At 41.3% G+C, this 27,278-nt stretch overlaps 1 protein-coding gene across 3 annotated transcripts in view; it reads right to left on the reverse strand.

Annotated features, from left to right (window-relative positions):
* The window catches only part of ZNF280D (zinc finger protein 280D), a 420,194-nt gene that overhangs the window by 108,958 nt on the left and 283,958 nt on the right, over positions 1 to 27,278 (reverse strand). For all 3 annotated transcript variants that reach the window (XM_053717512.1, XM_053717510.1, XM_053717511.1), the window contains one exon: positions 23,282 to 23,382. In XM_053717512.1, coding sequence (XP_053573487.1) covers positions 23,282 to 23,382 — 101 coding nt within the window. The remainder of the gene's footprint in view (positions 1 to 23,281; positions 23,383 to 27,278) is intronic.

The following is a 27,278-nucleotide window of genomic DNA, read 5'->3' on the forward strand; positions in this document are numbered from 1 at the left end:
AAGATTTTAACCAAAGCGCTCTGCGCGCCACAATAGCAAACCCAGAATTTTTCGCCGCTAACCTAGCCAATTGCAAAGTGGCGTCTAGGGTGAAAGAATTAGCCAATTTGAGAGCACGGATTCTGTCCATAATCTCCTCATAAGAAGGAGAATTACTAGTGATCGCCTTTTCTAGCTCATCGAACCAGAAACACGCGGCTGTAGTGACAGGGACAATGCATGAAATTGGTTGTAGAAGGTAACCTTGCTGAACAAACATCTTTTTAAGCAAACCTTCTAATTTTTTATCCATAGGATCTTTGAAAGCACAACTATCTTCTATGGGTATAGTGGTGCGTTTGTTTAGAGTAGAAACCGCCCCCTCGACCTTGGGGACTGTCTGCCATAAGTCCTTTCTGGGGTCGACCATAGGAAACAATTTTTTAAATATGGGGGGAGGGACAAAAGGTATACCGGGCCTTTCCCATTCTTTATTTACAATGTCCGCCACCCGCTTGGGTATAGGAAAAGCTTCGGGGGGCCCCGGGACCTCTAGGAACTTGTCCATTTTACATAGTTTCTCTGGGATGACCAAATTCTCACAATCATCCAGAGTGGATAACACCTCCTTAAGCAGAGCGCGGAGATGTTCCAACTTAAATTTAAATGTAATCACATCAGGTTCAGCTTGTTGAGAAATTTTCCCTGAATCTGAAATTTCTCCCTCAGACAAAACCTCCCTGGCCCCCTCAGACTGGTGTAGGGGCCCTTCAGAAACAATATCATCAGCGTCCTCATGCTCTTCAGTATTTTCTAAAACAGAGCAGTCGCGCTTTCGCTGATAAGTGGGCATTTTGGCTAAAATGTTTTTGATAGAATTATCCATTACAGCCGTTAATTGTTGCATAGTAAGGAGTATTGGCGCGCTAGATGTACTAGGGGCCTCTTGTGTGGGCAAGACTGGTGTAGACGAAGGAGGGGATGATGCAGTACCATGCTTACTCCCCTCACTTGAGGAATCATCTTGGGCATCATTTTCTCTAAATTTTGTGTCACATAAATCACATCTATTTAAATGAGAAGGGACCTTGGCTTCCCCACATTCAGAACACAGTCTATCTGGCAGTTCAGACATGTTAAACAGGCATAAACTTGATAACAAAGTACAAAAAACGTTTTAAAATAAAACCGTTACTGTCACTTTAAATTTTAAACTGAACACACTTTATTACTGCAATTGCGAAAAAGTATGAAGGAATTGTTCAAAATTCACCAAAATTTCACCACAGTGTCTTAAAGCCTTAAAAGTATTGCACACCAAATTTGGAAGCTTTAACCCTTAAAATAACGGAACCGGAGCCGTTTTTATATTTAACCCCTTTACAGTCCCTGGTATCTGCTTTGCTGAGACCCAACCAAGCCCAAAGGGGAATACGATACCAAATGACGCCTTCAGAAAGTCTTTTCTATGTATCAGAGCTCCTCACACATGCATCTGCATGTCATGCTTCTCAAAAACAAGTGCGCAATACAGGCGCGAAAATGAGACTCTGCCTATGATTAGGGAAAGCCCCTAGAGAATAAGGTGTCCAATACAGTGCCTGCCGGTTATTTTACAAAATTCCCAAGATTAAAATAATTCCTCAAGGCTATGGAGTATAAAATATGTTTATATATAAATCGATTTAGCCCAGAAAATGTCTACAGTCTTAAAAAGCCCTTGTGAAGCCCTTATTTACTGTCTGTAATAAAATGGCTTACCGGATCCCATAGGGAAAATGACAGCTTCCAGCATTACATCGTCTTGTTAGAATGTGTCATACCTCAAGCAGCAAAAGTCTGCTCACTGTTCCCCCAACTGAAGTTAATTCCTCTCAACAGTCCTGTGTGGAACAGCCATCGATTTTAGTAACAGTTGCTAAAATCATTTTCCTCTTACAAACAGAAATCTTCATCTCTTTTCTGTTTCAGAGTAAATAGTACATACCAGCACTATTTTAAAATAACAAACTCTTGATTGAATAATAAAAACTACAGTTAAACACTAAAAAACTCTAAGCCATCTCCGTGGAGATGTTGCCTGTACAACGGCAAAGAGAATGACTGGGGAAGGCGGAGCCTAGGAGGGATCATGTGACCAGCTTTGCTGGGCTCTTTGCCATTTCCTGTTGGGGAAGAGAATATCCCACAAGTAAGGATGACGCCGTGGACCGGACACACCTATGTTGGAGAAACATAATTTATACTTACCTGATAAATGTATTTCTCTTGTAGTGTGTTCAGTCCACGGGTCATCCATTACTTATGGGATATATTCTCCTTCCCAACAGGAAGTTGCAAGAGGATCACCCAAGCAGAGCTGCTATATAGCTCCTCCCCTCACATGTCATATCCAGTCATTCGATCGAAACAAGACGAGAAAGGAGAAACTATAGGGTGCAGTGGTGACTGGAGTTATAATTTTAAAATTTAGAACCTGCCTGAAAAAGACAGGGCGGGCCGTGGACTGAACACACTACAAGAGAAATAAATTTATCAGGTAAGCATAAATTATGTTTTCTCTTGTTAAGTGTGTTCAGTCCACGGGTCATCCATTACTTATGGGATACCAATACCAAAGCTAAGTACACGGATGATGGGAGGGACAAGGCAGGAACATTAAACAGAAGGAACCACTGCCTGTAGAACCTTTCTCCCAAAACCAGCCTCCGAAGAAGCGAAAGTGTCAAATTTGGAAAAAGTATGAAGTGAAGACCAAGTTGCAGCCTTGCAAATCTGTTCAACAGAGGCCTCATTCTTAAAGGCCGAGGTGGAAGCCACAGCTCTGGTGGAATGAGCTGTAATTCTTTCAGGAGGCTGCTGTCCAGCAGTCTCATAGGCTAAACGTATTATGCTACGAAGCCAAAAAGAGAGAGAGGTAGCCGAAGCCTTTTGACCTCTCCTCTGTCCAGAGTAAACGACAAACAGAGAAGAAGTTTGTCTAAAATCTTTAGTTGCCTGTAAGTAGAACTTCAGAGCACGGACCACGTCTAGATTATGCAAAAGACGTTCCTTCTTTGAAGAAGGATTAGGACATAATGATGGAACAACAATCTCTTGATTAATATTCCTTTTAGAAACAACCTTAGGTAAAAACCCAGGTTTAGTACGCAGAACTACCTTGTCTGAATGAAAGATCAGATAAGGAGAATCACAATGTAAGGCAGATAACTCAGAGACTCTTCGAGCCGAGGAAATAGCCATCAAAAACAAAACTTTCCAAGATAAAAGATTAATATCAATGGAATGAAGGGGTTCAAACGGAACACCCTGAAGAACTTTAAGAACCAAGTTTAAGCTCCACGGAGGAGCAACAGCTTTAAACACAGGTTTAATTCTAGCCAAAGCCTGACAAAAGGCCTGGACGTCTGGATGTTCTGCCAGACGTTTGTGTAAAAGAATAGACAGAGCTGAAATCTGTCCCTTTAGCGAACTAGCGGATAGACCCTTTTCTAAACCCTCTTGTAGAAAAGACAATATCCTAGGAATCCTAACCTTACTCCACGAGTAACTCTTGGATTCGCACCAATATAAATATTTACGCCATATCTTATGGTAAATTTTTCTTGTCACAGGTTTCCGAGCCTGTATTAATGTATCAATAACCGAATCCGAAAACCCACGCTTTGATAGAATCAAGCGTTCAATTTTCAGGCAGTCAGCCTCAGAGAAATTAGGTTTGGATGGTTGAAAGGACCCTGAATTAGAAGGTCCTGCCTCAGAGGAAGAGACCATGGCGGACAGGACGACATGTCCACTAGGTCTGCATACCAGGTCCTGCGTGGCCACACAGGCGCTATCAGAATTACGGATGCCCTCTCCTGTTTGATCCTGGCAATCAGCCGAGGTAGCAACGGAAATGGTGGAAACACATAAGCTATGTTGAAAACCCAAGGGGCTGCTAATGCATCTACCAGCACCGCTCCCGGGTCCCTGGACCTGGATCCGTAACAAGGAAGCTTCGCGTTCTGGCGAGATGCCATGAGATCCAGATCCGGTTTGCCCCAACGACGAATCAGTTGAGCAAATACCTCCGGGTGAAGTTCCCACTCTCCCGGATGAAAAGTCTGGCGACTTAGGAAATCCGCCTCCCAGTTCTCTACGCCTGGGATGTGAATCGCTGACAGGTGGCAAGAGTGAGACTCTGCCCAGCGAATTATCTTCGAGACTTCTAACATCGCTAGGGAACTCCTGGTTCCCCCTTGATGATTGATGTAAGCCACAGTCGTGATATTGTCCGACTGAAATCTGATGAACCTCAGCTTTGCTAACTGAGGCCAAGCTAGAAGAGCATTGAATATTGCTCTTAATTCTAGAATGTTTATTGGGAGGAGTTTCTCCTCCTGAGTCCACGATCCCTGAGCCTTCAGGGAATTCCAGACTGCTCCCCAGCCTAGAAGGCTGGCATCCGTAGTTACAATCGTCCAATCTGACAGATGAACCGGTGACAACCACCAGAGAAGCGAATCTCTGGTCTCCTGGTCCAGATTTAGCAAAGGGGACAGATCTGAGTAATCCCCGTTCCATTGACTGAGCATGCATAGTTGCAGAGGTCTGAGATGCAGGCGCGCAAATGGCACTATGTCCATCGCCACGACCATTAAGCCGATTACCTCCATGCACTGAGCTACTGATGGGCTTGGAACGGAATGAAAGACACGGCAAGCATTGAGAATCTTTGATAACCTGGACTCCGTCAGGTAAATCTTCATCTCCACAGAATCTATAAGAGTCCCTAGAAAAGGAACCCTTGTGAGTGGTAACAGAGAACTCTTTTCCACGTTCACTTTCCACCCATGCGACCTCAGAAATGCTAGAACTATCTCTGTATGAGACTTTGCATTCTGAAAACTTGACGCTTGTATCAGAATGTCGTCTAGGTACGGAGCCACCGCTATGCCTCGTGGTCTTAGTACCGCCAGAAGTGAGCCCAGAACCTTCGTAAAAATTCTCGGGGCTGTGGCTAACCCGAAGGGAAGAGCCACAAACTGGTAATGCCTGTCTAGAAAGGCAAACCTCAGGTACCGATAATGATCTTTGTGAATCGGTATATGAAGGTAAGCATCCTTTAAGTCCACCGTGGTCATATATTGACCCTCTTGGATCATGGGTAGGATGGTTCGAATGGTTTCCATCTTGAACGATGGTACCCTTAGGAATTTGTTTAAGATCTTTAAGTCCAAGATTGGTCTGAAGGTTCCCTCTTTTTTGGGAACCACAAATAGATTTGAGTAAAATCCTTGTCCCTGAGTGAGTGGATCACCCCCATGATTAAGAGGTCTTGTACACATTGTAGAAATGCCTCTCTCTTTACTAGGTTTGTCGATAACCTCGAAAGATGGAACCTCCCTTGTGGAGGAGAGGTTTTGAAATCCAGAAGGTATCCCTGAGATATAATCTTTAACGTCCAGGGATCCTGCACATCTCTTGCCCAAGTCTGGGCAAAGAGAGAAAGTCTGCCCCCCACTAAATCCGTCTCTGGATAGGGGGCCCTGACTTCATGCTGTCTTAGGGGCGGGAGTAGGCTTTCTGGCCTGCTTGCCCTTGTTCCATGACTGGTTGCCTTTCCAACCTTGTCTGTAACGAGCAGTAGTTCCTTCCTGTTTTGGAGCGGAGGAAGTCGATGCTGCTCCTGCCTTGAAGTTACGAAAGGCACGAAAATTAGACTGTTTGGCCTTTGGTTTGGCCCTGTCCTGAGGAAGGGCGTGGCCCTTACCTCCCGTAATGTCAGCAATAATTTCCTTCAAGCCGGGCACGAATAAGGTCTGCCCTTTGAAAGGAATGTTAAGTAGTTTAGACTTGGAAGTTACATCTGCTGACCAGGATTTAAGCCAGAGCGCTCTGCGCGCCTGTATGGCGAATCCGGAATTTTTAGCCGTAAGTTTGTTTAGATGTACTACGGCATCTGAAACAAACGCATTAGCTTGCTTAAGGGTTCTAACTTTGCTCAAGGCCTCATCCAACGGCTCTGTGCGAATCGCCTCTTCCAGAGACTCAAACCAGAATGCCGCTGCAGCCGTGACAGGCGCAATGCATGCAAGAGGCTGCAATATAAAACCCTGTTGAACATAACATTTTCTTAAGATAACCCTCTAATTTTTTATCCATTGGATCTGAGAAAGCACAGCTATCCTCCACCGGGATAGTGGTACGCTTGGCTAACGTAGAAACTGCTCACTCCACCTTAGGGACCGTCTGCCATAAGTCTCGTGTGGTGGCGTCTATAGGGAACATTTTCCTAAATATCGGGGGAGGGGAAAAAGGCACACCAGGTCTATCCCACTCCTTACTGATAATTTCTGTAAGTCTTTTTGGTATAGGAAAAACGTCAGTACACACCGGTACCGCATAGTATCTATCCAACCTACACAATTTCTCTGGAATTGCCACCGTGTCGCAATCATTCAGAGCCGCTAATACCTCCCCTAGTAACACACGGAGGTTCTCAAGCCTAAATTTGAAATTTCTGAATCCGGTCTCCCCGAATCAGAACCGTCACCGACAGAATGAAGCTCACCGTCCTCATGTTCTGCAAGTTGTGACGCAGTATCAGACATGGCTCTCGTGTCATCAGCGCGCTCTGTCCTTAACCCAGAGCTATCGCGTTTGCCCCTTAATTCGGGCATATTATATAATACTTCTTTCATAACATTAGCCATATCATGTAAAGTGATTTGTAAGGGCCTAGATGTACTAGGTGTCTCAATCCTACGCATCTCCCGAGCGGGAGACGCAGGTACTGACACGTGAGGAGAGTTAGGCGGCATAACTTCCCCCTCGTTGTCTGGTGATAGCTTCTTTATCGGTACAGATTGACTTTTATTCAAAGCAATATCAATACAATTGGTACACATCGTTCTATTGGGCTCCACATTGGCTTTTGAACATGATGAACAAACAGTTTCCTCTGAATCAGACATGTTAAAACAGACTTAACAATGAAACTAACAAGCTTGGAAATCACTTTCAATAAGTTTTACAAGCAATATAAAAAAACGCTGCAGCGCTTCAAAAATACAGATATAATTAAACAATTCTTAACAAGAAGTGTACTATTAGCAGAGGATTGCACCCATTAGCAAAAGGATGATTAACCCCTCGATACCCAAAACGGATAAAACAGATATCAATTAAGATTTAACGCTTTTAATCACAGTCAGCACACTGTCACAGATCTGCTGTGACTGATTACCTCCCTCCCAAATGAAATTTGCAGACCCCTGAGCTCTCTAGAGACGTCCTGGATCAAGAAGGAAGAAGCAGAAAGACTGTGCAATAATTTTAACTGCGCAATAAGGCGCTAAAACAAGGGCCCTCCCACTCCAATCACAACAGTGGGAGCCCTTATATAACGGTTTCCATACAGAAAAATATGTTAGCCATGTGGAAAAAATCATGCCCAAAGCGATCTATCACCAAAGTACCTCACAAAAAAAGAATAACATGCCAGTAAACGTTTTATTAAAAAACAACATTTTTCAATGTCATGCAAAGCTATCACTAAGCCTGCTACCAGTCGCTACCACTGCAGAGAAGGCTTAAGTATTATTTCAGTGTTAACAGTATTTTCTCAGTCAAATTCTAGTCCCTAGAATATAACTCTACTGCGCATACATTTATCAGCCTGATACCAGTTGCTACTACTGCATTTAAGGCTGTACTTACATCATACGGTAACAGCAGTATTTTCTTAGTCAATTCCATTCCCAGAAAATAAAGTACCGCACATACCTCATTTGCGGAGGACCCCGCATGCTATTCCCAGTCTGAAGTTACCCCACTCCTCAGAATGTCGAGAACAGCCCGTGGATCTTAGTTACGCCTGCTAAGATCATAGATAAAAAACGCAGGCAGTTTCTTCTTCCAAATACTGCCTGAGATAGAAAAACAGCACACTCCGGTGCCATTTAAAATAACAAACTTTTGATTGAAGAATAGTTAATAGTTAAGTAAAAACTCCAGCTCCTCTCGCGACCTCGTTCTTTGTTGAGGGTTGCAAGAGAATGACTGGATATGACATGTGAGGGGAGGAGCTATATAGCAGCTCTGCTTGGGTGATCCTCTTGCAACTTCCTGTTGGGAAGGAGAATATATCCCATAAGTAATGGATGACCCGTGGACTGAACACACTTAACAAGAGAAATAGTACACACTGGCACCATTTAAAAAAAAAACAAAAAAAAACTCTTGAAGAATCTAAGCTAACACCTCACTTTACCTCTTCCTATCACTAATGCAGGCAAAGAGAATGACTGGGTTGGGGGGGAAGGGATGAACTATTTATGCAGCTCTGCTGTGGAGCTCTTTGCCTCCTCCTGCTGACCAGGAGGCAATATCCCATAAGTAAGGATGAAATCCGTGGACTAATCATATCTTGTAAAAGAAATACTATCTAAAAAAAACTAAGCTCCCCATTGCCCTGAAAATGGCATTTGGATGGGCATTGCCCTTAAAAGGGCAGTTAGCTCTTTTGCTGCACAAACCCTAATCTAAAAAATAAAACCCACCCAATACACCCTTAAAAAAAACTAACACTAACCATCTGAAGATCCAACATCCATCCTAAAGGAAGCGGCAGAAGTCTTCCTCCAACCGGGCAGTAGTCCTCAACGAAACCTGAAGAAGTCTTCATCCAAGCCGGGCGAAATGGTCCTCCAGACGGGCAGAAGTCTTCACCCAGACGGCATCCTCTATAGAATTCTATCAGCCAAACTGAATCTAAGGGACGCTATCTTGGATGACGTCACTTAAAGGAACCGTCATTCAGTAAGACGACTTCGTTTGAAGAAGATGCTCCGCGTCGGATGGATGAAGATAGAAGATGCTGTCTGGATGAAGACTTCTGCCTGTCTGGAGGACCACTTCACCCGGCTTGGATGAAGACTTCTCCCGGTTTCGTTGAGGACTTCGGCCCGGTTGGATGAAGACTTCTGCTGCTTCCTTGAGGATGGATGTCGGATATTCAGAACAGTAAGTCGATCTTCAGGGGGTTAGTGTTAGGTTTTTTTAAGGGTGTATTGTGTGGGTTTTATTTTTTAAATTAGGGTTTGGTCCACAAAAGAGCTAACTGCCCTTTTAAGGGCAATGCCCATCCAAATGCCGTTTTCAGGGCAATGGGGAGCTTAGGTTTTTTTAGATAGTATTTTATTTGGGGGGTTGGTTGTGTGGGTGGTGGGTTTTACTGTTGGGGGGGGGGGGGGGGGTTTGTATTGTTTTTTACAGGTAAAAGAGCTGATTACTTTGGGGCAATGCCCCGCAAAAGGACCTTTTAAGGGCTATTGATAGTTTAGTTTAGGCTAGGTTTTTTTTAATTTTTTTTTTTTTGGGGGGGGGGGGCTTTTTTTTATTTGATAGGGCTATTAGATTAGGTGTAATTAGTTTAAATATCTTGTAATTTGTTTATTATTTTCTGTAATTTAGTGTTTGTTTTTTTGTACTTTAGCTAATTTAATTGTTGTGAATGTAGTTAATTTATTTAATTATAGTGTAGTGTTATTGTAACTTAGGTTAGGTTTTACTTTACAGGTACTTTTGTATTTATTTTAGCTAGGTAGTTATTAAATAGTTAATAACTATTTAATAACTATTCTACCTAGTTAAAATAAATACAAACTTGCCTGTAAAATAAAAATAAACCCTAAGCTAGCTACAATGTAACTATTAGTTATATTGTAGCTAGCTTAGGGTTTATTTTATAGGTAAGTATTTAGTTTTGAATAGGAATTATTTAGGTAATAATATTAATTTTTATTTAGATTTATTGTAATTATATTTACCGGTAAGTTAGGGGGTGTAGACTTTTAGGGGTTAATATATTTAGTATAGTGGCGGTGACGTTGGGGGTGGCAGATTAGGGGTTAAAGGGACACTTAACACCTGATAAAAATCATTAAAAATAATGTTTTATTATGAATTAAAATCAAGTTATCACTACTGTCTAGTTTATTTGTTCACCTTACCCCTAAGTGTTGATTCTCCCATGTAAGGTGCCATCTTAGAACACACGTTACACTCGGTCACAGCAGTCGTGACTCAATGCAGAGTCACATGACATGCACTTTATATCTCCCTAGAGTCCCTATAATGTGTGCATATAAAAACACAGCAGCAGCACTCAATGTTATGCAGACAGAGCTTGTGCTGCAGTTTATGTTACAAATCTGTTACAGGAATAAAACATTTTATTATGCTTTTCTATGTAAAATGCTTACTTTTTCAAACATTACCACTCTGACATTCCTAATGTGTGTGAATCCCCAGCACTCGGCAGGATTATAAATGTAAATCATTCTTATCTCTGACAAGCTCCGGTCTGGAGAGGGAGGGGCCGAGGGGGGAGAGAGAGCAGAGAGACTCCAGTCCGTGGGAGAAAAGATTGAATAACTCATGCTGCAAATACTTTTTCCTGGAGATTTGTTCTATACGATATTTTATTTTCATACCTCTACATTACAAATATACAGTAATATATGTAATGTAGATTTATGAAAATAAAATATTGTATAGAACAAATCTCCAGGAAAAAGTATTTGCAGCATGAGTTATTCAGTCTTTTCTCCCACGGACTGGAGTCTCAGTCTCTCTGCTCTCTCTCCCCCCTCGGCCACTCTCTCTCCAGACCGGAGCTTGTCAGAGAAGAGAATGATTTACATTTATAACCCTGCTGAGTGCTGTGCTGTGCAGTAATGAAGATAAGTTTATACTAAAGAGTCTTTTCAAAGAGGTATTTACATGAATTGCCAAACAATGCAAGTTTTGCTAACAAAAGGGTAGTTTGAAATTATTCAAAAAACATAATTTATGTAAGAACTTACCTGATAAATTCATTTCTTTCATATTGGCAAGAGTCCATGAGCTAGTGACATATGGGATATACAATCCTACTAGGAGGAGCAAAGTTTCCCAAACCTCAAAATGCCTATAAATACACCCCTCACCACACCCACAATTCAGTTTAACGAATAGCCAAGCAGTGGGGTGATAAAGAAAGGAGTAGAAAGCATCAACAAAGGAAATTTGGAAATAATCGTGCTTTATACAAAAAATCATAACCACCATAAAAAGGGTGGGCCTCATGGACTCTTGCCAATATGAAAGAAATGAATTTATCAGGTAAGTTCTTACATAAATTATGTTTTCTTTCATGTAATTGGCAAGAGTCCATGAGCTAGTGACATATCAATACCCAAGATGTGGAGTCTTCCACTCAAGAGTCACTAGAGAGGGAGGGAATAAAAATAAAAACAGCCATATTTTGCTGAAAAAATTAATCCACAACCCAAAAAAATAAGTTTATTTTCATGTTTGAAAGAAAAAAACTTAAATCAAAAAGCAGAAGAATCAAACTGAAACAGCTGCCTGAAGAACTTTTCTACCAAAAACTGCTTCCGAAGAAGCAAATGCATAAAAACGGTAGAATTTAGTAAATGTATGCAAAGAGGACCAAGTCGCCGCTTTGCAAATCTGATCAACTGAAGCTTCATTCTTAAAAGCCCACGAAGTGGAGACTGATCTAGTAGAATGAGCTGTAATTCTCTGAGGCGGGGCCTGACCCGGCTCCAAATAAGCTTGATAAATCAAAAGTTTCAACCAAGAAGCCAAGGAAATAGCAGAAGCTTTCTGACCTTTCCTAGGACCAGAAAATAAAACAAATAAACCGTAAGTCTTCCTGAAATTTTTAGGAGCTTCCACATAATATTTCAAAGCTCTTACCACATCCAAAGAATGTAAGGATCTCTCCAAAGAATTCTTAGGATTAGGACATAAAGAAGGGACAACAATTTCTCTACTAATGTTGTTAGAATTCACAACCTTAGGTAAAAATTGAAAAGAAGCCCGCAAAACTGCCTTATCCTGATGAAAAATCAGAAAAGGAGACTTACAAGAAAGAGCAGATAGCTCAGAAACTCTTCTAGCAGAAGAGATAGCCAAAAGGAACAACACTTTCCAAGAAAGTAGTTTAATGTCCAAAGAATGCATAGGCTCAAATTGAGGAGCCTGTAAAGCCTTCAGAACCAAATTAAGACTCCAAGGAGGAGAAATTGATTTAATGACAGGCTTAATACGAACTAAAGCCTGTACAAAACAGTCAATATCAGGAAGTATAGCAATCTTTCTGTGAAATAAAATAGAAAGAGCGGAGATTTGTCCTTTCAAGGAACTTGCAGACAAACCCTTATCCAAACCATCCTGAAGGAACTATAAAATTCTAGGAACTCTAAAAGAATGCCAGGAGAATTTATGAGAAGAACACCATGAAATGTAAGTCTTCCAAACTCTATAATAAATCTTTCTAGACAGATTTACGAGCTTGTAACAGTATTAATAACTGAGTCAGAGAAACCTCTGACTTAGAACTAAGCGTTCAATTTCCATACCTTCAAATTTAATGATTTGAGATCCTGATGGAAAAACGGACCTTGAGATAGTAGGTCCGGCCGTACCAGAAGTTGCCAAGTTGGGCAACTGGACATCCGAACCAGATCAGCATACCAAAACCTGTGTGGCCATGCTGGAGCCACCAGCAACACAAAAGACTGTTCCATGATGATTTTGGAGATCACTCTTGGAAGGAGAACTAGAGGCGGGAAGATGTAAGCAGGATGATAACACCAAGGAAGTGTCAGCGCATACACTGCTTCCGCCTGAACATCCCTGGACCTGGACAGGTATCTGGGAAGTTTCTTGTTTAGATGAGAGGCCATGAGATCTATCTCTGGAAGCCCCCACATCTGAACAATCTGAGAAAACACATCTGGATGGAGAGACCACTCCCCTGGATGTAAAGTCTGGCGGCTGAGATAATCCGCCTCCTAATTGTCTACACCTGGGATATGCACCGCAGATATTAGACAGGAGCTGGATTCCGCCCAGGCAAGTATTCGAGATACTTCTTTCACAGCTTGGGGACTGTGAGTCCCACCCTGATGATTGACATAAGCCACAGTTGTGACATTGTCTGTCTGAAAACAAATGAACTGTTCTCTCTTTAGCAGAGGCCAGAACTGAAGATCCCTGAGAATTGCACGGAGTTCTAAAATATTTATTGGTAATCTCGCCTCTTGAGATCCCCAAACAGCTCCCCAACCTGAAAGACTTGCATCTGTTGTGATCACAGTCCAGGTTGGGCGAACAAAAGAAGCCCCTTGAACCAAACGATGGTGATCTATCCACCATAAATAAAAGTTCCAAAAGAGGATCGCCAGTAAACAGTAGTAAAAAACAAAATGTTATTATAAATGCTTTAAAAAGTGATGGGACATCATTCCCCTTTAGCTGACAAAGACTAACATGTTTCGGCGTGAGCCGTATTCATAGTCCCTTCATCGGATCCTACTATCAAATATAACCGGATTTGAGTTCCGTGAGAACCCCTAAGCAGCAGGTGTATGCGTAATAAGGAGGCGTGGTGTGGTCACTAGGATAGTGACGTCATCGGCACCACGAGTACAAGGATAGTCGCTCAGCTGCGCAGTGTGGACAGACTGGAGTCTGGGAGCGGTACTATTGCAAGCTTGAAAACGGGTAAGAAGCCAGTCATTCATTTATTTATCAATAATCGCTCAGCCGCGTAGTGTGGACAGACCGGGTTCTGGGAGCGATAAAGCTGTAAGCGGAAAACTGGTGAGAAGCCTGTTATTATTATTATTATTATAAAATTCTACTGTTTACATTGTGGCACGCTTGGCGCTTAAGGGGTTCTGAAGAAATTGGTGAGAAGGATTAAAAGTGTGTAAAGAGACTGATCCAGTATAACTATATCAGGAAGCAAATTTACATATATATATATATATATATGCAGACCCACTAAAAGCTGTAGATATCTACAAATGGGGCGCTATCTATACAGATTAAAAGGTGTGTGAATTGCAACTACTATATGATTTGAGGGGTTGCTTAATATATATTTACTATCTTTGGACTGTCTGCTGGATTATATTAATACTGATATTACATACAGACGAGTAAATACTCTTGTGTCTGAGTGAACTCTCTTTGCTGATCTATCCACCATGTCAGAGAGTGTCGTACATTGGGATTCAAGGTTATTAATTGTGATATCTTTGTATAATCCCTGCACCATTTATTCAGCATACAAAGCTGTAGAGGTCTCATGTGAAAACGAGCAAAGGGGATCGCGTCCGATGCTGCAGTCATGAGACCTAAAACTTCCATGCACATAGCCACTGAAGGGAACGACTGAGACTGAAGGAGCCGGCATGCTGCGACCAATTTTAAACGTCTCTTGTCTGTTAGAGACAGAATCATGGACACTGAATCTATCTGGAAGCCTAAAAAGGTGGCCCTTGTCTGAGGAATCAAGAAACTTTTTGGTAAATTGATCCTCCAACCATGTTTCCGAAGAAACAACACTAGTTGATTTGTGTGAGATTCTGCAGTATGTAAAGACTGAGCTAGTACCAAGATATCGTCCAAATAAGGAAACACTGCAATACCCTGTTCTCTGATTACAGATAGTAGGGCACCCAGAACCTTTGAAAAGATTCTTGGAGCTGTTGCTAGGCCAAATGGAAGAGCAACAAATTGGTAATGCTTGTCTAGAAAACATAATTTATGTAAGAACTTACCTGATAAATTCATTTCTTTCATATTAGCAAGAGTCCATGAGCTAGTGACGTATGGGATATACATTCCTACCAGGAGGGGCAAAGTTTCCCAAACCTTAAAATGCCTATAAATACACCCCTCACCACACCCACAATTCAGTTTAACGAATAGCCAAGAAGTGGGGTGATAAGAAAAAAGTGCGAAAGCATATAAAATAAGGAATTGGAATAATTGTGCTTTATACAAAATCATAACCACCACAAAAAAAGGGCGGGCCTCATGGACTCTTGCTAATATGAAAGAAATGAATTTATCAGGTAAGTTCTTACATAAATTATGTTTTCTTTCATGTAATTAGCAAGAGTCCATGAGCTAGTGACGTATGGGATAATGACTACCCAAGAAGTGGATCTTTCCACACAAGAGTCACTAGAGAGGGAGGGATAAAATAAAGACAGCCAATTCCTGCTGAAAATAATCCACACCCAAAATAAAGTTTAACGAAAAACATAAGCAGAAGATTCAAACTGAAACCGCTGCCTGAAGTACTTTTCTACCAAAAACTGCTTCAGAAGAAGAAAATACATCAAAACGGTAGAATTTAGGAAAAGTATGCAAAGAGGACCAAGTCGTTGCTTTGCAGATCTGGTCAACCGAAGCTTCATTCCTAAACGCCCAGGAAGTAGAAACTGACCTAGTAGAATGAGCTGTAATTCTCTGAGGCGGAGTTTTACCCGACTCAACATAGGCAAGATGAATTAAAGATTTCAACCAAGATGCCAAAGAAATGGCAGAAGCTTTCTGGCCTTTTCTAGAACCGGAAAAGATAACAAATAGACTAGAAGTCTTACGAAAAGATTTCGTAGCTTCAACATAATATTTCAAAGCTCTAACAACATCCAAAGAATGCAACGATTTCTCCTTAGAATTCTTAGGATTAGGACATAATGAAGGAACCACAATTTCTCTACTAATGTTGTTGGAATTCACAACTTTAGGTAAAAATTCAAAAGAAGTTCGCAACACCGCCTTATCCTGATGAAAAATCAGAAAAGGAGACTCACAAGAAAGAGCAGATAATTCAGAAACTCTTCTGGCAGAAGAGATGGCCAAAAGGAACAAAAAACTTTCCAAGAAAGTAATTTAATATCCAATGAATGCATAGGTTCAAATGGAGGAGCTTGAAGAGCCCCCAGAACCAAATTCAAACTCCAAGGAGGAGAAATTGACTTAATGACAGGCTTTATACGAACCAAAGCTTGTACAAAACAATGAATATCAGGAAGAATAGCAATCTTTCTGTGAAAAAGAACAGAAAGAGCAGAGATTTGACCTTTCAAGGAACTTGCGGACAAACCCTTATCTAAACCATCCTGAAGAAACTGTAACATTCTCGGTATTCTAAAAGAATGCCAAGAAAAATGATGAGAAAGACACCAAGAAATATAAGTCTTCCAGACTCTATAATATATCTCTCTGGATACAGATTTACGAGCCTGTAACATAGTATTAATCACAGAGTCAGAGAAACCTCTTTGACCAAGAATCAAGCGTTCAATCTCCATACCTTTAAATTTAAGGATTTCAGATCCTGATGGAAAAAAGGACCTTGAGACAAAAAGGTCTGGTCTTAACGGAAGAGTCCACGGTTGGCAAGAGGCCATCCGGACAAGATCCGCATACCAAAACCTGTGAGGCCATGCCGGAGCTACCAGCAGAACAAACGAGCATTCCTTCAGAATCTTGGAGGTTACTCTTGGAAGAAGAACTAGAGGCGGAAAGATATAGGGAGGATGATACTTCCAAGGAAGTGATAATGCATCCACTGCCTCCGCCTGAGGATCCCGGGATCTGGACAGATACCTGGGAAGTTTCTTGTTTAGATGAGAAGCCATCAGATCTATTTCTGGAAGTTCCCACATTTGAACAATCTGAAGAAATACCTCTGGGTGAAGAGACCATTCGCCCGGATGCAACGTTTGACGACTGAGATAATCCGCTTTCTAATTGTCCATACCTGGGATATGAACCGCAGAGATTAGACAGGAGCTGGATTCCGCCCAAACCAAAATTCGAGATACTTCTTTCATAGCCAGAGGACTGTGAGTCCCTCCTTGATGATTGATGTATGCCACAGTTGTGACATTGTCTATCTGAAAACAAATGAACAACTCTCTCTTCAGAAGAGGCCAAGACTGAAGAGCTCTGAAAATTGCACGGAGTTCCAAAATATTGATCGGAAATCTCACCTCCTGAGATTCCCAAACCCCTTGTGCCGTCAGATACCCCCACACAGCTCCCCAACCTGTAAGACTTGCATCTGTTGAGATTATAGTCCAGGTCGGAAGAACAAAGAAACCCCCTGAACTAAACGATGGTGATCTGTCCACCATGTCAGAGAGTGTTGTAAAATCGGTTTAAAGATATTAATTGGGATATCTTTGAGTAATCCCTGCACCATTGGTTCAGCATACAGAGCTGAAGAGGTCGCATGTGAAAACGAGCAAAGGAGATCGCATCTGATGCGGCAGTCCTAAGACCCAACATTTCCATGCATAAGGCTACCAAAGGGAATGATTGTGACTGAAGGTTTTGACAAGCTGATATCAATGTTAAACTTCTCTTGTCTGACAAGGACAGAGTCATAGACACTGAATTTATCTAGAAACCTAAAAAGGTTACCCTTGTCTGAGGAATCAATGAACTGATTGGTAAATTGATCCTCCAACCATGAACTTGAAGAAACAACACAAGTCGATTCGTATGAGATTCTTCGAAAATGAGAAGACTGAGCAAATACCAAGATATCGTCCAAATAAGGAAATACCAAAACCCTATTCTCTGATTACAGAAAGAAGGGCACCGAGAAGCTTTGAAAAAAATTCTTGGAACTGAGGCTAAGCCAAACGGTAGAGCCACAAAACTGGTAATGCTTGTCTAAAAAGAGAATCTCAGACACTAAAAGTGATCTGGATGAATCGGAATATGCAGATACACATCCTGTAAATCTATTGTAGACATATAATGCCCTTGCTAAACAAAAGGCAGGATAGTCCTACAGAAACCATCTTGAATGTTGGTATCCTAACATAACGATTCAATAATGATAGATCCGGAACTGGTCTGAAGGAATTGACCTTCTTTGGTACAATGAAGAGATAAAATAAAACCCCAGCCCCTGTTCCAGAACTGGAACTGGCATAAATACTCCAGCCAACTCTAGATCTGAAACACATTTCAGAAATGCTGAGCCTTTGCTGTGTTAACTGGGACACGGGAAAGAAAAGAATCTCTTAGCAGGAGGCCTTAACTTGAAGCCAATTCTGTACCTTTCTGAAACAATGTTTCTGAAACCAGAGATTAAGAACGGAATTGATCCAAATTTCTTTGAAGAAAACGTAATCTGCCCCATACCAGCTGAGCTGGAATAAGGGCCGCACCTTCATAGGTACTTAGGAGCTGGCTATAGGTTTCTATAAGGCTTGGATATATTCCAAACTGGAAATAGTTTCCAAACTGATACCGCTCCTGAGGATGAAGGATCAGGCTTTTGTTCCTTGTGAGGAAAGGAACGAAAATGATTATTTACCCTGGAAAAAAAGGGAAAGCAAAGTTGACTTAGAAGACATGTCAGCATTCCAAGTTTAATCCATAAAGCTATTCTAGCTAAAATAGCTAGACACACATACCTGACATCAACTCTAATGATATCAAAAGATGGTATCACCAATAAAATTATTAGCATGTTATAGAATAAAAATAATGCTATAAAATTATGATCTGTTACTTGTTGCGCTAAAGCTTCTAACCAAAAAGTTGAAGCTGCAGCAACATCCGCTAAAAATATAGCAGGTCTAAGAAGATTACCTGAACATAAGTAAGCTTTTCTTAGAAAGGATTCAATTTTCCTATCTAAAGGATCCTTAAATGAAGTACTATCTGCCGTAGGAATAGTAGTACATTAGCAGGAGTAGAGACAGCCCCATAACCTTAGGGATTTTTGTCCCAAAAAACTCTAATCTGTCAGATGGCACAGGATATAATTTGCTTAAACGTCTAGAAGGAGTAAATGAATTACCCAAATTATTCCATTCCCTGGAAATTACTTCAGAAATAGCATCAGGGATAAAAAACACTTCTGGAATAACTACAGGAGATTTAAAAACCTTATTTAAACGTTTACATTTAGTATCAAGAGGACCAGAATCCTCTATTTCTAATGCAAATAACACTTCTTTAAGTAAAGAACGAATAATTTCCATCTTGAACAAATACAAAGATTTATCAGCATCAACCTCTGAGACAGAAACCTCAGAACCAGAAGAACCATTATCAGTATCAGAATGATGATGTTCATTTAAAAATTCATCTGAAAAAAGAGAAGTTTTAAAAGACTTTTATGTATACTAGAAGGAGAAATAACAGACATAGCCTTCTTAATGGATTTAAAAAATAAAATCTCTTATGTTATCAGGAACACTCTGAAAATTAGATGTTGACGGAACAGCAACAGGTAATGTAACAGTACTAAAGGAAATTTTATCTGCATTAATAAGTTTGACATGACATGCAATACAAATAACAGCTGGAGAAACAGATACACTTAGCTTGGTAGCTCCAGCATTGTGCAGTGATTTTCCTGAAGTATCTTCTGACTCAGTTGCAACGTGGAACATCTTGCAATATGTAAAAGAAAAAAACAACATATAAAGCAAAATTGATCAAATTCCTTAAATGACAGTTTCAGGAATGGGAAAAAATGCCAAAGAACAAGCTTCTAGCAACCAGAAGCAATAAAAAATGAGACAAAAGTGACGCCCATATTTTTTCGCGCCAAATAAGACGCCCACATTATTTGGCGCCTAAATGCTTTTTGGCGCCAAAAATGACGCCACATCCGGAACGCCGACATTTTTGGCGCAAAATAACGTCAAAGAATGACGCAACTTCCGGCGACACGTATGACGCCGGAAACGGAAATAGAATTTTTGCGCCAAAAAAGTCAGCGCCAAGAATGACGCAATAAAATGAAGCTCACAGGGAAAAAGTCAAATTTTAAGGTAAAAAATGTTAAATTAAAATGCATTATCCCAAATATGAAACTGACTGTCTGAAAAATAAGGAAAGTTGAACATTCTGAGTCAAGGCAAATAAATGTTTGAATACATATATTTAGAACTTTATAAACAAAGTGCCCAACCATAGCTAGGAGTGTCACAGAAAATAAGACTTACTTACCCCAGGACACTCATCTACATATAGCAGATAGCCAAACCAGTACTGAAACGAGAATCAGCAGAGGTAATGGTATATATAAGAGTATATCGTCGATCTGAAAAGGGAGGTAAGAGATGAATCTCTACGACCGATAACAGAGAACCTATGAAATAGACCCCTTAGAAGGAGATCACTGCATTCAAATAGGCAATACTCTCCTCACATCCCTCTGACATTCACTGCACGCTGAGAGGAAAACCAGGCTCCAACTTGCTGCGGAGCGCATATCAACGTAGAATCTATCACAAACTTACTTCACCACCTCCATCGGAGGCAAAGTTTGTAAAACTGAATTGTGGGTGTGGTGAGGGGTGTATTTATAGGCATTTTAAGGTTTGGGAAACTTTGCCCCTCCTGGTAGGAATGTATATCCCATACGTCACTAGCTCATGGACTCTTGCTAATTACATGAAAGAAAAGAGAATCTCAGAAACTGAAAGTGTTCTGGATGAATAGGAATATGAAGGTATGCATCCTGCAAGTCTATTGTGGACATATAATGTCCTCGCTGAACAAAAGGCAGAATAGTACTTATAGTCACCATCTTGAAAGTTGGTACTCTTACATAACGATTCAAAATTTTTAGATCCAGAACTGGTTTGAATAAATTTTCTTTCTTTGGTACAATGAATAGGTTTGAATAAAACCCCAAACCTTGTTCCTGAGGAGGAACTGGCATGATTACCCCTGAAGACTCCAGGTCTGAAACACACTTCAGAAAAGCCTGAGCTTTTACTGGATTTACAGGGATGCGTGAGAGAAAAAAATCTTCTCACAGGAGGTCTTATTTTGAATCCTATTCGATACCCTTGAGAGACAATGCTCTGAATCCAATGATTTTGGACAGATGTTATCCAAAAATCCTTGAAAAACCTTAATCTGTCCCCTACCAGCTGAGCTGGCATGAGGGCCGCACCTTCATGCGGATTTAGGGGCTGACTTTGGTTTCCTAAATGGCTTGGATTTATTCCAATTTGAGGAAGGCTTCCAATTGGAAACAGATTCCTTGGGGGAAGGATTGAGTTTTTGTTCCTTATTCTGACAAAGGAACGAAAACGATTAGAAGCCTTAGATTTACCCTTAGGTTTTTTTATCCTGAGGCAAACAAACAAGGAGTATTGAAATAATGAAAAAAGTTTGGCGCCAAGTATGACGCACAACGTAACGTAAACTCTTTTTTTGGAGCCAAAAATGCCCGGAAACGACATACTTGCGTCACTAATGACGCCGCCGTGTGAAAGGTCTCGGCGTCATGTATGACGCCGGAAATGACGAAGTTGCGTCATAAACGTACTTTTCCGCGCCAAAAATATTTTTGCGCAAAGAATGACGCAATAAAGTTTAGCATTTGACGCACCCGCGGGCCTAATACCCGCAATTGCAAGAAGTAGTCAAAGAAAAAAAAGACTAAACCCCAGGTAAGAAATACATTTTCTTAAAAATGTTTACATTCCCAAATATGAAACTGCAGAAGGAAATACATGAACCTGACTCATGGCAAATATAAGTACAATACATATATTTAGAACTTTATATAAATGCATAAAGTGCCAAACTATAGCTGAGAGTGTCTTAAGTAATGAAAACATACTTACCAAAAGACACCCATCCACATATAGCAGATAGCCAAACCAGTACTAAAACAGTTATTAGTAGAGGTAATGGTAAATTGAGAGTATATCGTCGATCTGAAAAGGGAGGTAGGAGATGAATCTCTACGACCGATAAAAGAGAACCTATGAAATAGACCCCCGTTAGGGAAATCATCGTATTCAAATAAGTGATACTCCCTTCACGTCCCTCTGACATTCACTATACTCTGAGAGAAATCGGGCTTCAACAATGCTGAGAAGCGCATATCAAAATAGAAATCTTAGCACAAACTTACTTTACCACCTCCATAGGAGGCAAAGTTTGTAAAACTGATTTGTGGGTGTGGTGAGGGATGTATTTATAGGCATTTTGAGGTTTGGGAAACTTTGCCCCTCCTGGTAGGATTGTATATCCCATATGTCACTAGCTCATGGACTCTTGCCAATTACATGAAAGAAACAATAATTCTGTATGCAGATCTTTGCAATGCAGAAATCAGTTTCTGTGTATGTGAAATTACTGTAATATCCCTTTTAAAGCTCTAGAACTGAAGGAAAAACCATTTAAAACATAATACACATACATATACCTAAAATTCTCTTAATTGAAAGTGTTTGGTCCAAATTTTCATATAGTTTCCCCCACTGTTTGTCAACATAGTTAATTATTAAAGGGACATTAAACACTTGACTGCTAAAAATCATTCAAACTAACTTCTACTGTGTAATAATCATTTTATTATTATGCTGTAACTTCAGCTTACACAAAACATTTCAAGCTGCTGCTGTGTTTTTTATATGCACAAATTATAGGGACTCTAGGGAGATATGAAGTGTGTGTCATGTGACTCCTGTACTGTTAAAATATGGCGGCATACATAGCTGCATCAAGCCCTGGATATGTATACTAATAGAAACAATTTTCTTGAAATGTTTTGTGTAAGCTGAAGTTACAGCATAAAGAGCTGTACTCAGTTTTTTATTATTACACAGAAGTTAGTTTGAATGATTTTTAGCAGTCAAGTGTTTAATGTCCCTTTAATAATATTTAACAAATGTTTGCGAGGTGGGAGTGTGGCGGTTTAGGGGCTAATATGTTTATTATAGTGGTGGCGACGTTGGGGGCAGCAGATTAGGGGTTAATATGTGTAGGTAGGTTGCGGCGACATTGGGGCGGCAGATTAGAGGTTAATAAATATAATGTAGGTGTCGGCGATGTTGGGGGCAGCAGATTAGGGGTTCATAAATATAATGTAGGTGACGGCGGTGTCTGGAGCATCAGATTAGGGGTCAATAAATATAATGCAGGTGTCGACGATGTTGGGGGCGGCAGATAAGGGGTTAATAAGTGTAAGATTAGGGGTGTTTAGACTCTGAGTTCATGTTAGGTGTAAACATAACTTTAGTTTCCCCATAGGAATCAATGGGGCTGCGTTTCCGAGTTTTACACTGCTTTTTTGTAGGTGTTAGACTTTTTCTCAGCCGGCTCTCCCCGTTGATTCCTATGGGGAAATTGTGCACGAGCACGTATAACCAGCTCACCGCTGACTTAAGCAGCGCTGGTATTGGAGTGCGTTAAGGAGCAAAATTTTGCTCAACGCTCACTTCTTACCTTTTAATGCCGGGTTTATAAAAACCTGTAATACCAGCGCTGTAGGTAAGTGAGCGGTGAGAGAAAACTGCTCGTTAGCACCGCACAGCCTCTAACGCAAAACTCGTAATCTGGCCAAATGTGATTCTGTCATACAAAATTTCTATTCATACACACCACAGAGTTGGCGACTGGATATTAACTGTATTAAAAATTCAATGTGATACTGCTATACCTGACAAACATATGGCATTTCACCAGGCTTGTGATTGTCTTTCATATGCTGCAGAAGAACCTGTTCGGATTCAAACGATAGTTCACATATCTTGCAAATTGCTATTAAAAGAAATAAAAATAGGCAATTAGGTTAACATTCACTTTAGTTAACTGGAAAGTACATTGTTTACCAGATGCAACCACTCTCCGACTATAAACTAACCAGAAAGCTCAAAATATGCACATATCTTCTAACTCACTTTGATTTGAATCTCTCTCACTGGGCCCTCTAGTAGCACCAATAAGTGGCTTTAGATGCTTTTAGTAAATTAATAAATTTCACACACAAGATACATATATTTTGCAAAATCACATGTGAAGAAGAAGCATATGCTTCAACACAGTGTAATATAACCACATATCATTAAATGTACCCAGGCCAAGCATACGTGCTTAAAGGAATATGGCTGCACCTCAATGACGAAGCCCAGAGAAGGCCAAAACGAGCGTCTGGGGTTGTTGTATTCCTTGTTCAAAGGAGAACTGCCTGGTATTTTCTGGGCTGGACTGACCTTACTTGGCAGGATCAGACTGATATACTTCAGGAAAGTTCTCCTCTGTGAAAAGCCCAATTAGGCTAAAAGAGGCTGTTCCTAGGTGGCAACTCGCCATAGAACAAGTTACTGAGCGCATGTTTGTTCCTGGTAGAGTGCTTCTCTCTTTGTATGCATTTGTATTATGACCCTGGGGAGGTCTTCCTAAGGGTGATGGAGGGAACCAGACGTGTACTGCTTGTCCAGTGTGCTTAGAGAAATATGGCTGCAACTTACTGACACGGCCCACCAAAGGCCGAAACAATCGTCTGGGGTTGTCATGTTCCTTGTTTAAAGGAGAATTGCCTGGTATTTCGGGGCTGGACTGACCTTACTTGGAAAACTTCAGGAAAGTTTTCCTCTGTGAAAAGCACAACTTGGCTAAAAGAGGTTGCCCCTAGTTGGTAACTAGTCAAAAAAAAAACAATTTATGCTTACCTGATAAATTCCTTTCTCCTGTAGTGTAGTCAGTCCACGGGTCATCCATTACTTATGGGATATTAACTCCTCCCCAACAGGAAGTGCAAGAGGATCACCCAAGCAGAGCTGCTATATAGCTCCTCCCCTCTACGTCACACCCAGTCATTCGACCGAAAACCAAACGAGAAAGGAGAAAATATAGGGTGCAGTGGTGACTGGAGTATAATTTAAAATTTAGACCTGCCATAAAAAAACAGGGCGGGCCGTGGACTGACTACACTACAGGAGAAAGGAATTTATCAGGTAAGCATAAATTATGTTTTCTCCTGTTAAGTGTAGTCAGTCCACGGGTCATCCATTACTTATGGGATACCAATACCAAAGCTAAAGTACACGGATGACGGGAGGGACAGGCAGGATCTTTATACGGAAGGAACCACTGCCTGAAGAACCTTTCTCCCAAAAACAGCCTCCGAAGAAGCAAAAGTGTCAAATTTGGAAAATTTGGAAAAAGTATGAAGAGAAGACCAAGTTGCAGCCTTGCAAATCTGTTCAACAGAGGCCTCATTCTTAAAGGCCCAAGTGGAAGCCACAGCTCTAGTAGAATGAGCTGTAATCCTTTCAGGAGGTTGCTGTCCAGCAGTCTCATAGGCTAAACGTATTATGCTACGAAGCCAAAAGGATAGAGAGGTAGCAGATGCTTTTTGACCTCTCCTCTGTCCAGAATAAACGACAAACAGGGAAGAAGTTTGGCGAAAATCTTTAGTTGCCTGTAAATAAAATTTCAGGGCACGGACTACGTCTAGATTGTGCAGAAGTCGTTCCTTCTTTGAAGAAGGGTTAGGGCACAATGATGGAACAACAATCTCTTGATTGATATTCTTGTTAGTGACTACCTTAGGTAAGAACCCAGGTTTAGTACGCAGAACTACCTTATCTGAATGAAAAATCAGATAAGGGGAATCACAATGTAAGGCTGATAACTCAGAGACTCTACGAGCCGAGGAAATAGCCATTAAAAACAGAACTTTCCAAGATAACAGCTTGATATCAATGGAATGAAGGGGTTCAAACGGAACACCCTGTAAAACGTTAAGAACTAAATTTAAGCTCCACGGTGGAGCTACAGTCTTAAACACAGGCTTAATCCTAGCCAAAGCCTGAACGTCTGGAACTTCTGACAGACGTTTGTGTAAAAGGATGGACAGAGCTGAGATCTGTCCCTTTAAAGAACTTGCAGATAAACCCTTTTCTAAACCTTCTTGTAGAAAAGACAATATCCTAGGAATCCTAACATTACTCCATGAGTAACTCTTGGATTCGCACCAGTGTAAGTATTTACGCCATATCTTATGGTAAATTTTCCTGGTAACAGGTTTCCTAGCCTGTATTAAGGTATCAATTACCGACTCCGAAAATCCACGCTTTGATAAAATCAAGCGTTCAATTTCCATGCAGTCAGCTTCAGAGAAATTAGATTTTGATGTTTGAAAGGACCCTGAATTAGAAGGTCCTGTCTCAGAGGCAGAGACCAAGGTGGACAGGATGACATGTCCACTAGATCTGCATACCAGGTCCTGCGTGGCCACGCAGGCGCTATTAGAATCACAGATGCTTTCTCCTGTTTGATCCTGGCAATCAAACGAGGAAGCATCGAGAAGGGTGGAAACACATAAGCCATCCTGAAGGTCCAAGGTGCTGTCAAGGCATCTATCAGGACCGCTCCCGGGTCCCTGGACCTGGACCCGTAACAAGGAAGCTTGGCGTTCTGGCGAGACGCCATGAGATCCATATCTGGTTTGCCCCAACGTCGAAGTATTTGGGCAAAGACCTCCGGATGAAGTTCCCACTCCCCCGGATGAAAAGTCTGGCGACTTAGGAAATCCGCCTCCCAGTTCTCCACTCCTGGGATGTGGATCGCTGACAGGTGGCAAGAGTGAGACTCTGCCCAGCGAATTATCTTTGATACTTCCATCATCGCTAGGGAACTCCTTGTCCCTCCCTGATGGTTGATGTAAGCCACAGTCGTGATGTTGTCCGACTGAAACCTGATGAACCTCAGAGTTGCTAACTGAGGCCAAGCCAGAAGGGCATTGAGAACTGCTCTCAATTCCAGAATGTTTATTGGAAGGAGACTCTCCTCGAGTCCATGATCCCTGAGCCTTCAGGGAATTCCAGACAGCGCCCCAACCTAGTAGGCTGGCGTCTGTTGTTACAATTGTCCAGTCTGGCCTGCTGAAGGGCATCCCCCTGGACAGATGTGGCCGAGAAAGCCACCATAGAAGAGAATCTCTGGTCTCTTGATCCAGATTCAGCGTAGGGGACAAATCTGAGTAATCCCCATTCCACTGACTTAGCATGCACAATTGCAGCGGTCTGAGGTGCAGGCGTGCAAAAGGAACTATGTCCATTGCCGCTACCATTAAGCCGATTACCTCCATGCATTGAGCCACTGACGGGTGTTGAATGGAATGAAGGACGCGGCAAGCATTTAGAAGCTTTGTTAACCTGTCCTCTGTCAGGTAAATTTTCATTTCTACAGAATCTATAAGAGTCCCCAAGAAGGGAACTCTTGTGAGTGGTAAGAGAGAACTCTTCTCCTCGTTCACTTTCCACCCATGCGACCTTAGAAATGCCAGTACTAACTCTGTATGAGACTTGGCAGTTTGGAAGCTTGACGCTTGTATCAGAATGTCGTCTAGGTACGGAGCTACCGAAATTCCTCACGGTCTTAGTACCGCCAGAAGAGAGCCCAGAACCTTTGTAAAGATTCTTGGAGCCGTAGCCAACCCGAAGGGAAGAGCTACAAACTGGTAATGCCTGTCTAGGAAGGCAAACCTTAGATACCGGTAATGTTCTTTGTGAATCGGTATGTGAAGGTAAGCATCCTTTAAATCCACTGTGGTCATGTACTGACCTCTTTGGATCATGGGTAAGATTGTCCGAATAGTTTCCATTTTGAACGATGGAACTCTTAGGAATTTGTTTAGGATCTTTAAATCC

The sequence above is a fragment of the Bombina bombina genome, chromosome 6, assembly GCF_027579735.1.
Source record: "Bombina bombina isolate aBomBom1 chromosome 6, aBomBom1.pri, whole genome shotgun sequence".
Lineage (NCBI taxonomy): Eukaryota > Metazoa > Chordata > Amphibia > Anura > Bombinatoridae > Bombina > Bombina bombina.